We start from the raw sequence: 16,955 nt of genomic DNA, 5'->3' as shown, positions 1-16,955 counted from the left end.
GCCCTTCTACTCTGGAACTCAAAAATGGTATTAAGAGAGTGTCACAATACTGCCTGAAGGTCAGTAAGTAAAGATGCTACCATGAGGTCAACTTTTAAGTTCAGGTTACAAATCAAGGAAAATCTTTTCTCCATAAGTGATCTCTCAAAAGCTCTAGTTCTGAATCAGTTTAGCAGGGCAATGAAAAACATTATTTAAAATTTGTAGTGAAATGGTTTCTGCTTTATGAAACTATACTAAATAGCAGTGAACATTTGAAATTTACAAATTAGATGATTTACTTTAAACAGAGAAGGTATTATGAATATAGACACTTTTCTATAGCAAATCTCACAGCCAAGAATGTGAAATTTATTTTTCTTTCATACAAATTGTAAGAGACCTTCCTGTAGAGTGAGACCAATTGCAGGTTATAGATGAAAAAGTATTAAAACGACTGTTCAATCATATCCCTTGAATATATGGACCATTTTCAAGTATATTGTAACCCATTCTTCAATGATTAGGGCCAGAGTTTAAGAATACAAATCTGAGTTCCACTTTGTGCTATCTAATGCTATTATTAAAATTTTAAAAAAACACTGTTTTTCAAGCATCTATTATATGCAAGGCATTTAGATATTTTACACACATTATCACAGTTAAGTCTTACAACGTATCTATGAGGTAGGTGCTATTATTCCCATTTTGCAGGTGAGGACAGTGAAGGTCAGGGAAATGATTCGCCATCACACAGCTAGTTAAGTACACAGCCAGGAGTTGAATATAGATTTGATTCCAAATCCTATATTCTTTCCTCTCTTGTGTATCAGCCCCTTAAACTTATATTTAAGCAAAGTTTGAATGAAACTTTACATACTTAAGGCATCTGTGAAAGAACACAAACATGGCTGGTGACATGTAGTTGCACAGAAATGCACATTGTTTCACCTTACTTTTCCACTAAATAACTGACTCTGTTAATATACTTCCCAGAAATATTATGAAATAAACTGAGCCTTTCTATGATTAAATATGACCTTATATTCAAACAAGGCTGAGTTATTAAATATTTGAAGCTAAATTAGCAATGAGACTATTGCCATTCTAATATAAAGATTCAGAGCTGTTTCAGAATTTGTAAAATTGCCCCAATTCTGTGAGCACTTGGGCATACACTCTCCAATCACTGAACACAATTCATTGAGCATCTACTCTTAGAACTATGTAGAGCAGCCAATTCTAGGGACTTGGAAATACAGTGACAAACAAGATAAAGTCAGTAACCTCAATGAACAATGGGGAAAACAGAAACCACACAAGAGAACAGGAAAGATACCTCTAAGAAGGTAACGTCTGTATCAGAGATCTACGTGATGGAGGAAAGTGAGCCATACAAATATCTGGGGGAGAAACAAGAGGAAGAACATTAGAAAAAGAAGGAACAAATATAGCAAAGGCCTTGACTGGGAAAAGGAACTGGTATGTTTGAAGAACAGCAAAAAGGCCAATGCCACCAGAGAGAAAAGGTAATCAGAGATGAGGACATAGAGATGGATACACCATGTATATCCTTGAAGGCTCTGATAAGGAGTTTGGATTTTATTCTGAATGTAAGGAGAAACCATTGATTTTTTTAAAAGATTACTCTGGCAGCAAGAGAAATGAGAATAGGGGAGCAAAATGGAAGCAGACAGACCAGTTAGGAGGCTACTACAGGAGGAGACAGTGATTTGAACTAGGGCAGTGGTGGTAGAGGTGATGATGTCTTTTGGTATCTAGGAGTCTTTTGAATCTAGAACTGAGATAAACATCAAGGAAGTGAGTAGGTATAGAGGAATGAAGGGCTGTGGGCTGAGCCCTGGAGCACTCAAATATTACCAGTGTAGAAAAGGAAAAACTAGAAAAGGGAAAATATTGCCATTTTATCAGCACACCAGAAGTATATTTTGTATTCAGACTTTACTTGGTTTCTTTTTCTAAGCATTAGAGGAAACCAGGCAGTTTAGAGTTTGTTTCCAAGCAGTTATATTTTTGACCACATAGAAAATAAAAATATGAGAAATAGGATAGAAATAAAAGATTTCTATTTAAATGAAGAAACTGTTGGTAAGTTAATATGCACTCAAACCTGATTCAACTGTAAGCCAGTAATTTCTAAAAATAAATTATATCACCAAACTTGGGAGTCTTCAACAAATAAAAGCCTCTAAGCCTAGAACCTGAAATGCACGTAAATTATGTAAGTAGTTTCATTGTAACATAATCTGACCTGCATTTGTTTTATTACCTGATATTGCTGACACGTTAGGAACCTACAATCAGGAAGTGTAAAAACAACCAGAAAGTAAAACTGACTTATGGGCAAGAATTGAGGAAAAAAAAAAGAAAATATCCATGATGAGGAAATTAAAATTTTGACTCTTTCTGTTCATCTGTTTCATCTAAAGCAGGGCAAGTAATTAACTCAGACAATGTCAAAATTAAAACAAAAGGTTTTACATTTTAAAACAAAAACTGTAATGTGTAACATTTCTTTTCATATCCATTTTTAAAATGAATTATGTGTCTCTTTTCAAAACCTGTCAATTTCAACCTTTTTAGATTTTACTCATTTGACATATTTTAGCCTTTTAATTAAGACGACAGGGATACTGAGGCAGGAAGACATGAGTGTAAATTAAAATTCTGGCACTAACAATTATTGCTGATTTTTTTTGGGCCAGTTACTGCTTTACACTCAGAACCTGTGTCTTCATATGAAAAACAGAAATAATATCTACTCCGTTCCATTTTGAGCAAGATTATAGGAGATTAAGTTATGAGAGAACGTGGCAAACATTTATAGCTTTATACATAAATGTCAATTCTTTCCTTCTATTCTATCTCCCTTCTCTTCACTGTTTCAGCATCTATAATATTAATACATTTATTAAAGTCACCTTCTGAGTATTTTTCAAAGGGTAGACTTTTACTTTAACTGAAATGGTGATGATATCATAATCCTAGGAGTTTTTGATCAGTATCTTTTGAAATGCTATATTTTATTCTTCTGGACCATAAGGCCGTTCAGGGGAAGGACTGCCATTCTTCGAAACCCTATTGTCTAGCAGGGCAGTAATATTTGTAATATGGAAAATAGATTATACAACATTAAAAGGCACTAAGCATACTTTGTACAAAAATATCTGGAGGAGCTATTTACGTTATTTGCTTTGTGATCAAGAATTAAATAATTATGATCTTATAGATTAAGGTTTACATTTTTCTAATTTTTTAAACTTATATTTCTGTGTATTGATTAATATGACAATTACCTTAATTTTCACAAATAAAATTCAAGTTTCAAATAAATTTGTATTAGAATTGTTTAATTCTCTTATTTTAAATCTGTGCATATTTCATTTTTTCTATGACAGTTTTACAAATACATTATTTCAAGTATGTCTCTTTAGACTCTGTTAGAGCCTACAAAGGAGCTCTCAGTGTTTCGGGCATATCTGAAAAAGTAACATCAGTTCTGCCATATTACACTTTCTGCATCACACAACTGGAGGGATCTGAATATCCTCATAGATGCTAAAAAAAGTCAAGAGTCATTGACCATGGGAAAAACTGTTGATTTGGTTTTACTCTGCAGTGTTGGAGGTCATTTGGTCATTTCTAATTTCTACAGGATTTCTAACACTTTGCTTGAGTAAACTGAGAACATCATCCCCAAATTAAGGAGACAAAGCTCATCTAATAACTAATTCCCTAAATGACTTCTATTTCCTCCTTAAACACACAATCCTGCTGTTGTCACCCTCTTGCAGAATCATCTCTCTCCTATATTTACCATTATAAACACAGAACGTTTCCTGATTTTAGAGGAGAAGGTGCACTGTTAACTGCTGACATGTACCAAATGCCAAAATTGTTGGCTACAATGGAGAAATTCTAATTTTTCTTCAAATAAGTAATTATGGCTAAATTATTTTGCCTCTTCCCCTACCATGCAATCAATTGAGAATAAGGAGCATATAAATACTCCATGATATTATGTATTTTTAAAAGTTTCTTACATATTAATGTAGTGTCATTCTGAAATATAATAAAAAAGATTTAAAATAATGTATATTGGCTTTCTGAACATTTTACAGGTGCTAAAATCTAAGTATCTTTATGAAATACCTCTTGTATAAGTTTCCAAAATGAGGTTTAGTTTTTTAGAGTAATCAGAAGCTTTCAATTCTATTTAAGAGGTTTCTAAATATCCATTTTCCTCCCTTCTTCATTTCTGTCATTCCAACATTCGTTAGAATGTCCAACAAAGGACAATAAATAGAAAAGGGAGAGAAAGCATATTCACTCACTCTAATGCTTATCAACCAACTAAGTTAAAAATGTATTTGTGGGGATTATGAAAAAAGTAAGGTGATAGCAAAAGATAAAACTGATGCAATGGTGTTGGGAATTATCTTTCTATTTCATTCATCCACATTAGCAATCTTTTCTAGGTCTGGCCACAAGAAAGTTACATGGACACAGACCTTCTATAATCCATTCCTTTTTCCACCAAAATTCTTCAATTCATTCTGCACAAACGTATGGAGGGCTAATAGGGTGAAGCATTATTCTAGGTGTTAGTGGACAGCCACAAACAAAACAAAAATCCCTGTCTTCATGGATTCTCATTTTTCAGTAGGAATAAATAGATACATTTTAAAAGTACAAATATATAGTATATTAGATAAGTGCTATGAAGGAAAATAAAACAGGAAAAGAAGGATATAAAGAGTCCAGGGCAGGCATAGGAGCTGAATTTTTAAATTGGGTGATCATTTATTCTCTTGCTCCTGCTAAAAAAAAGTCTACACCATTCTATTTTCCTAAGCATCAAACTACATTGAGGCATACATTAAGAGCAAATTTCTGTTATAGAGAACAAGTAGGTAACCACGAAAATTACATTAAAAAATTTTAATGACAGAAGAGCCATTGTTTAAGTTTTTAAAAGACTGCTTTATATTATTTTCATAAGCATTGCTGGTAAAAAAGGTAGATATATCAGAATAATTGTTATTGGTGATATAAATTCTTGGATAAAACTTGATACTCACCAAAGTGACTATCAAGTAATAACAAAGCAGCACTAAAATCTGGAAAAAATATTTTTTCACATCCTGTCTTGATTAATTTGCTGAACTTTGGGTGGGCAAAACAAACAGCTCTTCAATATATGGTACAACTGATGTCCAGCTATATTCCAACAGTAGCTGAAAAACATTTAAAAACTTTTGCTGTAATGATCAAATACCTCCCAGGCAAGCTGAGCTATTCTCTGGTAACACAAGGTCCTTGAAAACCCAGAAGGCTGGCTAGGTTCTGTATCCAGGAAGGCCTGTCAAAGTAAGCTTCTGTTGGTTACTACCACAACCTACCTACCTACCTGAGTGACAGCTATTCTCAGACACATAAACTTTCAAGAAATCTCAAGTGCTCTCAAATTACTCACATCATGACTCTCCCTCAGCATTTTATTGAACCAAATACTTTTTAAAGTAAGAATATTAGAATTCTACTGACAAAAAAGAATACCTCCATGATGATGTGACAGGCTCCCTCCATTTGCGAGGATTTCTTCTCTAGCAGCTGCCTGTATTTGGAAACAACACAGCAAATCATTGCTACTTAGATTTCACTTCAGAGTAGAATAAGACCCAACTCCCAAAGGAAGCACATACTTCCTGTGGTAAATAATAAACCAGAAGCCTCATTTTCCTCTCTTAAATGTTTAAAAACCAATTAAAGTATGCAGCCTAGCTTTTGGTTTTTTTCTAGTGAATAGTCACAATGTCTACAAAGACCACTTTGAGATTCTAGAAGAAAAAAGGCAAAATGACCGATTCAGCAGCACTAAATTGTTAATAACAATAAATAAAAAGTTATAAATCCAGAGTTAGGTTCTACATTGCAGAACATCTCATTATACTAACAAGCATTAGTGACTGATACTTAACTGACTGCTTTCTGTACATCCAGAAAAGCACCAAGTAATGTGCCTGCAGTACCTCATTTATTTTCACTATAGCCTTACAGAATAATTATAATTACTCCCACTTTACAGATAAAGAAAATGAGGTTTAGATAGGATAAATTATTTGCCTAATATCACACAGTGGGCATAGAGTCAAAATTACTTACAAAGCTATCACAGACCAACCATAATTGCCCTTATGGAGAAAATTTTGAAGGTGATGTATATATTCATTATTTTGATTGGGGTGATGGTTTCACAAGTGTACATATATATCAAAACTCACCATATTATACACTTTAACTATATACAGTTTACTATATTACAATTATACCTCAAGAAAGCTTAAAAAAAAAAAAAAAAAGAGGAGGGATAGGAAGGTACCAACCAAACCCCGTCTGTGGTTTGGGTCTAAAACTGTGTCACTGCAATTATATTGTGGTACTATCTTTGGCAGGCATGCAAGGAGTTAAAATACTAGGGCACCTGAGATTTTAAGAAACCTCAGGTTCCCACAGGATCCTCCACTGTCTGTGAACTCTAGGCAGACTTGTAATCAGAAACATTGGCCATCAAAAGAAAGTTTTATAAAAATTAGCAGCTTAAGACCACTTAAAAAATATAATAAAAACTGCTAGCTGATGAACCTAAATTACCTACACACATAGCTTTGGCATACAAAAAAACAAAAAAAAGACAAACTTAGAACGATATTATAACCACATAGACCAAGAGCATTAGGACTGCTGACCTCAACAGCAGCAACTACCTGGAGGTGGGTAGGCTGCCAAAGTGACATTAAGGATTCCTATAAGTCATAGGAATCCCTATTGTTATTTAATTTAAACAGCTATAATGTACTCTAAGTAACAACCAAATCAAAAACTAGGTATATAGTATATTAATTTTAGACTCATAATTCAGTACATAAGGCAATACAACAAATATGCTTTGGGCCAGCATATCATTACTATCGGCTAGCAGCCAGGCACACCATGTGCAATTAAAGAGAATCAGACTAAAATTCATAAATAGATAGTAAAATTTACGGAAATCAATTACAAACATAAAAGCTACATACATGCATGGAAAATTACCTCAGTTTGTTCAAACACAGCCAATGGGTCACTAATTCCCCTGTAGTTAAAGGCAAAATAGAAGTAGATACATGCACCTGCATCATAAGTCTGTGTCACCCTAAAAAACAGACAAAATCCCCAAAGGGGCGTTAAGTTAAATGAAATCAGATTTAACAGCTAGAAACTTAAAGGCAAGATTACCTAAATGATTACCTTAAGCTCTGATCTCATTCTCTACCCAGCCTCCTACTCCATGGAAGAAATTTAGCTTGGCTTTCTTTGGAGTTATCACCAAAACGATGAATTGAGGATGCAGTGTGAAACAAGAGAATTTTACTTTCATTTAAGTACCAATTTAGTCAATATTATAGGTATATATTCAATCTTTCTCTTGTTTATTTGTCCCATGTTACTAAAATTTCTATTGGTAAATAAAACAAACTTTTATACATTTCATCAGCATTTTATGATGAAATGCCATTTTCACTGATCTTATTGAAGTTGTTTTGTTATGTAGAAGTAATGGGAGCTAACAGCTGCATGTGTGAACACACACTAATATATAGTCAGATAAGTATTGGTATTAGCTGTTTTAAACTGCACAATCAAATTAAAATTCAACAAAAACATAACACCTGAAGATATATATATCTTGAAAATAAAATAATACTAACTTTTTTCCTCTTTTCTCTGTTCACCAAATTTTATGTACAGTTAGTTCTTCACATGGCTGGTGTAACAGTATTTAAGGCAAATCCATGTTGCAAATAGTATGGCTCCATTGTTTTTTCAAAAACATTTTTTCCTGCCAAAGGACCATACAATGAGGTCCATACATGGAGGTGATAACTATATTTTGTACTGCCACAGTAAAGGGACATGATACAAAACATCTGCCCCTTGAGAAAGGCAAGATTAGACTAGAAACAAAAGACTTGGTTCCATTCACTGGCCACATCACAACTCAGAACAGGAACATGAAACACATGGAATACATATGAACGTTCTAACAATGACTAAAATAAATTTTCACCATTTAAAAAATCTACATTGATAATATATGGGCAAATTATAACCTTTCAGAAGTGCATTAAGTGCTCTGACGACAACACTAGGAACTTGTCATTTGTTTGTATTGTCCTGGCTCAACAGACTTAAATATTCGGGGCCTAAAAAAGTAAATGACTAAAGTTGAGGCCAAAGGCCTTGTTCAATCAAAAATAAATGACAATGAAATAAGTATCAGTAACATTTTTTTTCCTGCACAGATAATTTAAATGTACTAGAAGATGCTCTTCTAAGTTCTCTCTATAAAAAGGCTGCATGGGACAGGTGCACTAGCAGGGAGCTACAAAAGCAAAAGAGAGAAGGAGGGAGAGAGGGAGAGAGACATGATATAGCATGACAAACAGGACTGAAGAATGCTTATAATTCTCAGCTTAATAAGCTATCTGACAATGCACTAGATACCTTAAGAGAGAAAACATAAAGACAGACAACATTAATAGCTTTAATGCAGCTTAAAAAGTAGTCTAGATTCTGGATTATACAGGTGGGAAATGCTAAGGTAATTAAATCACAGTGAGTGATTATAAAAGAATAAGAAAATTTGGGTAGGTCAGATTGGGAAAGGTCCTGGATGGAAGGAATGGAATGAATGGAAAGAATGATAAAAATAGAAAATCACCATTTGCAAGTATCACAATAAAAAACTGTTATGATCAACAATAGGAGATAGACAATTAGGTGACAGTATAAGAAATAGGATATCTGCATATCTCGCAAACTTGTCTCTCAAAGTTTCGCCCCATAAGACATTTATTTAGTATAACAGGAAAAAATTATGAATGTATGCATTTATTTATTTATCTAACTATCTATTAATATTTAGAGACAGAGTCTTGTTCTGTTGCCCTGGCTAGAGTACAGTGTGTCATCATAACTGGGACTAAAGGCAAATGCCATGATGCCTGGCTAATTTTTTTCTAAAAACAGTAATTTTATAATGGAGAGATCTGGTAGGCACCACCTTAACCAACTGATCAAACTTAACATCACCAATAATGAGACATATCAATATTATGTTTCTCCTACTATGATAGACCAAGAAGAGCACATCACTTCTGTGGTATTCTTGCCAAAATATATAACTTGAATTCTATCATGAGGAAACAAACAGACAAACCCAAACTGAGAGAAATTTTAAAAAATAACTGGCCAATATTCTTCAAAGGTATGAAGGTCATGAAAGATAAAGAAAGACTGAGACTGAGGAATTGTTCCAGATTGGAGAAGATTAAAGAGACATGATAACTAAACACACTAAGTAATCCTGGATTGGATCCTAAACCAGAAAAAAAGGTATCAGTGGGACAACTAATAAAGAAAGGCTTAGGTCAGGAGCAGTGGCTTAAGTCTATCATCCTAGAACTCTGGGAAGTGGAGGCGGAAGGATGGCTTTAAGCTCAGGAGTTCGAGACCAGCCTAAGCAAAAGTGAGACACTGTCTCCATAAAAAATAGAAAAATTTAGGCAGATGTGGTGGCATCTATTGTCCCAGCTACTCTGGAGGCTGAGGCAGGAGGATCACTTGAGCCCAGGAGTTGGAGGTTGCAGGGAGGTATGATGACACCACTGCACTCTAACTGGGGAAAAAGAGTGAGACTCTGTCTCCAAAAAATAAAAATAAAATAAATAAATAAAGGTTTGTAGATCAGTTAACAGTATTGTAACAACACTAATTTTTTGGTTTTGATAATCATACTATAATTATGTAGGATTTTAACATTTGAGGAATATGACTGAAGGGTATACAGAAACTACGTGTACTATTCTTGCAACTCTTTTTGTAAGTACAGATAATTACCCCCCCAAAATTAAAAATTTGAAAACAATATAAATGCTTCCCCAGCTGTCCTGAAATAAACAAAAACCTCTCACACGAGGGCTTTTTTCTAAAACTAAGTATACTGCAATTAAAGACAGCCTCCAAACAGACTAGATGGAAGTTGGTAGTCAATTATAAGTTTTCCAAACTTTCTCAAAGCTAACAGAAATAAGTATGAGAACTTAAAACTCAGAAACAGGATAAATGTTCAATCAGACTGGGAGAAATATGTTCATTAAGTACACATTAATAATTAGTAAGAATCTGGAACACAAATTGAATGATCGTATCAAATGCAGTGACATGGCCTTAAAATATTGTCTAGACCCTGTATGTGTATATGTGTGTATACAAAAGATATCAAGAATGTTAGATTATTAAATCATATATATAATATATATATGATCTTTCACAATGAAATTAGGAAAGCATTTAAAAGGGAGCTAAGGTAATCATAGTCAAATCTCCATATGCAATTTACAGAGATTCCCACAAAGAATTTAATTTAACAGAAGGAGCAAATACAGGGGAAATACTCTTTTTACTACACAATACAAATAGAATCTAATCTAAAATTTTAATGGCCTTTTAGGCCAAATGTTAGGTGCCTCAGAACAGAAGAAATGAACTGTTTAACAATGCTACTGTCAATTTGCCAGCTGTTTTTTTCTTAGAGTGTTAATTAACCCTCATAAAAAAGGTCCCTTGAATGTTTACATTTTAAGCACCAGATTTACAAAGTTTAAGAAAAATTGGAAAACCATTTTACCTATGAGAGCAGTATCATTAGTAGAAACCAAATTCAAATAAAATTTGGAGAAATGAATGAAATTAATTTATAGCAATTAGTAAAATATACATCACTCATATGAGAATCATTAATATTAATAAACAGAAAATGTAACTAAATATTAATAGAGCACTACCATTTTCCAACAAGACCAGGATCTATATATTACACAGTTCAGTTTTCAGTAAATAAGCAGACTACTAAAGTCACAACAATAGGCCTGAGTGATCAGTATCTCAAACAAAATCCAAACAATGAAAAACACCTTTTGAAATACCTCAATTTGGGTCCATTTCAGAAAGTGACTCAGGTCTAACACTTTTTAAAATAGATCAATTCTATCATTTAAGACATTTAAATAGTAACCTCTTCCAAAATAATCTGAACAAGTAATACCGTATCAATAGCTGTTGAAAGTCACTACATTATTCTTTAATTTCTAAAAAAGATTTGTGTTCTATATTTTATGTAGTACTTTGCTTGTGTTAGATTCACTGACTAGTAATTCCTTCCCATATAACTTCTACAGAAAATTTAGAATCAGAATTTCTATTCCAATGTACAAAAGTATCTTTTAATTGACAAAAATGAACTCAATAACTACATCTGAATTATTTTTCTTAGGATCTTTAATTTTTAATTAGATCTATAATTACTTTAAAACAATTTTTTAAAATCTGGTTTAAAAAATATATCTCACATATTTAACACAGAATAATCTCCTTGGTTACTATTAAGCAACTCCAACTAAACTAAAATCAAATTCTAATTAAATGTTAGTTTAATCATGTAGAAGCCATCAAAACTATATTTGAAACTTATTTATCAAAGCCATTCAAGTAACTAGACTTTGCAAATTCTAACTGGTTTTACAAGATGATCATAGAAACTAAGCATATAGGCTTTTATAAGAAAATCATTCTTAAAAAATAGCCCACTTAATCAATATGACATATGGCAAGTTCAGTCTAAATATACTAATTCTATCTACAAGACAAAATGAACATTTTTAGGCCTCATGAATAAATACTGAATAACCTAGATTTAACTATTATTACAGAATGTGCCCTAAGGCAGAATATTTTACTTTCCAATCATTTTTAATGAGTAGTGGTTTATTATTACAATGAATATTTTCATAATAGAGGGGGTTTCTCAAGGGATGGTCAACAGAAAGTTGGACCCTCTTCCCCAGAAGTGGGGAGGGTAAAATCTGTTAAATTGCTACTTGACAAAACAAAGAAATAAACATTTCAACCACACAAGAATAGGCTTTATTATTTAAAATGTTTCAAACTATAATGGTAACAAATGGCTTTTGGATTATTAGGTCTGATTTATTTTCAGGATTATAATAAAAGAGGCCTACCTGTCCATCTAAAAGATCAGAATATCAACAGAAGAACAAGGTATCAATTATACCTTATTATAAATAAGCACAAATATTTTTCTTAGATTTTAATGATTTTAAGATTCATTAAAAGATGCATTTTTTAAAGATACACCCAAATTAAAAAAAAAAAAGTAACATGTACATGCTTATAACCCTGATTTGTAAAGGTTTTCTCTGAGGTCATTCACTAAACTACCATTAGGCTTTACCAAGTTATAAGCTTTTCATTACATAGAGCAAGGTCTCTATTTTTCCCTTCCTTTATGGTTTCTGTAATTCAATAATATCTAAAACCCACTTTATCTGCTTTTATAATCTCTGATTCTATCCCCTATGTATTTGTCCTAAAACATGTTAATGCACAGACTTGACTTTGTACTTTCTGCAGTACTCCTCAAACCCTGACAGTTTCTCCCATACAGAAGCAGAAGAGACTCTTTCAAGGAGACCCTTCTGACTGAAATGAACAGTTAAAGTGTAAGAAAGATGCTTTTCTCAGATCTCATGTTAGAATTCTACTTTCTTACCCTGCAGAAGCACAATTTAGCAAATTCTAAAAGATATCTCTCCCAATGGCAGCAGTAAGTTGAACTAAGAAACACAATATAGTAGTAGGGAAGCACAAGATGAGACCATGAGAAAGATAGAGAAAAAGAAAAACACAGCATAGCAGTTTAAAGAGTACAGCAGTATTTCTAATACTGCAAAACAAATACATGTAAATTATCATATATAAGGAAGAAGTAGGCTCAACAGCTGGATGCCTTCATGAGGACTTGTCATTGGGGAGGAAAAATATCCAAATTTTACTTACTAATATTGATATGGACTGTCTGCCTCAAGCTTCATGTAATTGTATCACAACAATACTATAATATTTATATAGCCCTTCAGAGCTTAAAAGATTTTTCATGTGCTTTCATTTCATTCTTACAACAATCCCATCAAAAAATGGTATTACCACTACTTTACCGATGATAAAATTAGAACTTAAAGAGATTAAATTACTAATAAACAGCAAAACAGTAAATTTCAATTATTTAAGAAATAAAATTTAAAATTCAGTTTCACAGTCACCCTAGCCACATTCAATTGCTTGATAGCCCCATGTGGCTACCATATTGGATAGTCCAGATATAGAATATTTCCATTATCAAAGAAAAATCTCTTGGAAAGCACTGAGTTAGACATCACTTGGATCTTTTGTTCCTCATATTCCTTTATTCTAGTCCTAATCATTTAATAAAAACTAAAATGGTTAAACAGGTTTCTTCTCTGATGAAGAAAGAGCTATGTTGACTAAGTATGTAATTTATAGTTTCTTGACCATGTAATTTATAGTTTTAGTAAATGAAGGAATCCTCCTTTTTTTCTATGAGCTCAGACACTTGCCTCTTCACTGCAATCTGTTCGGACAGGGTAGAAGGCCTATAGACAGAAGGGTGTCCCACTCCTACAGGGCTCAGGACTACTGTAATATGCTACTGTAATAGGCACAATCCTAACAAGGTGGTTAAGTGAAGTTTAAGAAAGTTTGCCAAATGGAATAGAACAAAGCTTTTCTTTAGCTGGTAAATCATATTCCCCCCATTAATTAAAAAAAAAAAGTTTTTCAGAATACAGAGTATAAGAGCAACTTAAAAAAAAAACTCACCTGCATGTAGAAAGAGGAGCAAACTGAACACCCTTTTCTTTGCATTCCCTTGTTATTCTTTCTTTTACGTTTCTACAGAGATCTACAACCCTAAAAAAAGATAAATGAATACAATATAAGTTTTCAAATGAGAACCACACAAATTCAATAAATGCTGCTTAATCTGATATCTGTCAAGTCCAAAATTCTTTTAACTAGAGCTTTCAGTTATTCCTTCAAAAACTGACAAGAGCCTGGATCATTCAAATTGAGCCCTTCATTCTTAATGTCAAAGGCAACAAAGTTCTTTTCTTTGCCATAAGGAAAACAGAAGTTAGAAGGGCATATTCAAGTCTCCTGAATGCAGTTTCCTATAACTGAGAAAACTTGATTTCAAAATAAATTTAATTACAAGATTTTAAGAGCTTTAAAAAAAAGTTATAACAAAAGTTAATGAAAATTCAACTCTAGGTTACAAGAATGCCAATCTTTATCCACATCCAAGTAGTTTTCCTTAATTTAAAAATAATTCAATTAATAATCAAGATGTTATATAAAATGTTCAACAGCCAATTCTCAAGCTGAAATCCCATTTGACAAAGACTTATTGAACAAAAACTATGTGTAAACTGTTAATGTACATGTTAGACTGTCTGACATTAAAAGTCAATGAAAACAGACAGGTGAGGGATAGTAATAATCCTTAAAAGAAAAAAGGAATTGACAATATTTAACAATATTAATCTATTTTAATTAATCTATTTTTCAAATGTTAGCTATACCATATTGCTATAACTATGTATTTTGTTTAATTGGGAAAATAAAATTCTTAAAGTATATATAAACCATTTCAGTGTCCAATAAATATCTGGGCCACATACCAACACTGATTCTGTACCTTTTTAAACCTTGGTCTGATTAGCATCATGAGAATTGAAATGATAGCAAAGAAACTTAAAAGGCCTATCTCTAGTCCCAAAATTGATTTGACTGTATGAAAACTAATTTGATAAAAACAATAACATTTGAGCAGATCATGCTTTATGCAACACATTAAAGTTACCTATATGTTAGGTAAGAATAAAAATATATGATTAAAATACAAATACAAATGGGGTTTTAGTGTTTTATTAGCATATCAAATTTTTTATTTTTATGAATATAGTATCTGAAAGTTTTATAAATTCTAATTTTACAAAACAGTGCTCTTAAGTTAAAATCTGCTTTAATTTATGAGAGCTGCAGGGAAACATGATTTATCAATGTTATCTATGCATCATTTATAGAATGGTAATGATGCATGTTTTAGAAAACATCTCAAAGCATTTATTGATATTTCATGTCTTTATTTTGAAATTCCAACCAATAAAACAAATCTTTAAACATAAATAAAAGGCCGGGCGCAGTGGCTCACGCCTGTAATCCTAGCACTCTGGGAGGCCGAGGCGGGCGGATTGCTCAAGGTCAGGAGTTCAAAACCAGCCTGAGCGAGACCCCGTCTCTACCATAAAAATAGAAAGAAATTAATTGGCCAACTAATATATATATATATATATATAAATCAGCCGGGCATGGTGGCTTGTGCCTGTAGTCCCAGCTACTCGGGAGGCTGAGGCAGGAGGATCCCTTGAGCCCAGGAGTTTGAGGTTGCTGTGAGCTAGGCTGATGCCACGGCACTCACTCTAGCCTAGGCAAGAAAGCGAGACTCTGTCTCAAAAAAAAAAAAAAAAAAAAAGTAAACATAAATAAAATCTACTAAGCTTTAATATCTATTGATATTAATACTACAAATTTATAAAAGTAACAAGTTCTTTATCTTGGCACTAGAAAATGGAATTTAAATGCTACAGATAAGTAGTCTAACAAATTAAGAATAAAATTCATCAGCTTTTATACTACTTTGCAAGTTAAACTACTCGATGGACTGTATATCTCCATTTAAATGCACTTACATGTACCTAATCATCACAAATGGAATAGAAAACAGGAACACGTTAAGAATTGCTTATATCTAAACTTTCACTGGAGTTGAATAATGAAAAGAGATGGGAAAAAGAACAGGACTGAATGGTTATAATCCCCAATGCTTATAATCCCCAATTCAACAAATGATTTTTAGGGAGGAGTTCTGAAAAGTATTTTCTCACAGAACTTGAGTAAAAGTTAATATGGCCCCCTTGGACCAATCATATTACAGGATATAAACATAACTGTGTAGATTTTTAAATTCTTTCTTGACCCATTAGCAAATTTAACACTGTTGACCATATCCTCCTCAAAACAAACTTCCATGGGCTTTTCTCATATCACTGGATTTCTTCCAAATCCTCTAGATATTATTCCTCAGTATCCTTTGCCAGCTTTTGTTTATATGACTACCCCTTATGAGGTTCTCTGGGAATTCTTGCTTAGGTCATCTTTTTTCTCCTTCACTCCATACTATCTGTAAGTGTTTGTACCCACTTTCTTGATTTTAATCACAAGAATCTCACTGGTGTCTCCAAAATCTTTAAAAATCTCTAACTTTTAAGATAGCTATAATCTCAAATTATTCCAGAGTTCATGCATAGGACTCTATGCAGAATATTCATTGTACTATGACAACTAAAGAATGTGTCACTTAATAACACACAAAGACTAGTAAGACCAATAACCCTTTAAGTGGCTTATACATGAAAAGGCCAATGACCTAATAATGTATGAAGGTTGAAGACCCTGATCCCATGGGCTACTGCTAAACATGGTCTCTATCTAGCTAAAGGATTAAAAGAAAAAGCAAGTTACTAAATGGCTAACAAGTAAATTTTATGTCAAAACTGTAGCTGCTTTCCTTTAATGTTATAGTATTTATTAAAACTTCAGCTGAAAAATTGTTTTAAATGAAAATAAAAATGTGAATGAAAATGTGAATGAAAACAGAAATGAAAACAAAAATGTGAATGAAAACAGAAACTGTCAATCAATTAAGTAAATATGTAAGTATAATATAAAAAATGGAAGAAGAAAAATAAAAAGCAGCACATGATTAGCTTCCACAGTTGGAAGAATAAAAAGACAAGATGTCAATTGATGACAAGGAAATTCATAATGCTGAAAAGGTAACACTACACTAAGCCATTTTCCCCAGTGAAATGAGCTAAATGTTTGTGCCCCTCTCAAAATTCATATACTAAAAT

At 32.7% G+C, this 16,955-nt stretch overlaps 1 protein-coding gene across 2 annotated transcripts in view; it reads right to left on the bottom strand.

The window, feature by feature from the left end:
- Positions 1-16,955, bottom strand: part of AGPS (alkylglycerone phosphate synthase) — a 116,605-nt gene that overhangs the window by 16,072 nt on the left and 83,578 nt on the right. The window contains exons 17-20 of one of the 2 annotated variants that reach the window (XM_012785882.2): positions 13,801-13,890; positions 7,096-7,195; positions 5,560-5,617; positions 1,319-1,382 (exon numbers count right to left, since the gene is read on the bottom strand). In XM_012785882.2, the coding sequence (XP_012641336.1) occupies positions 1,321-1,382; positions 5,560-5,617; positions 7,096-7,195; positions 13,801-13,890 (310 nt within the window). In that variant the 3' untranslated portion in view covers positions 1,319-1,320. The remainder of the gene's footprint in view (positions 1-1,318; positions 1,383-5,559; positions 5,618-7,095; positions 7,196-13,800; positions 13,891-16,955) is intronic. The other variant, XM_012785878.2, reaches the window with a different exon arrangement.

This window comes from Microcebus murinus, chromosome 8, assembly GCF_040939455.1.
Source record: "Microcebus murinus isolate Inina chromosome 8, M.murinus_Inina_mat1.0, whole genome shotgun sequence".
Classification (NCBI taxonomy): domain Eukaryota; kingdom Metazoa; phylum Chordata; class Mammalia; order Primates; family Cheirogaleidae; genus Microcebus; species Microcebus murinus.
The sequence above is the reverse complement of the archived record's forward strand: the minus strand, read 5'-3'. Positions and strand labels throughout refer to the sequence as shown.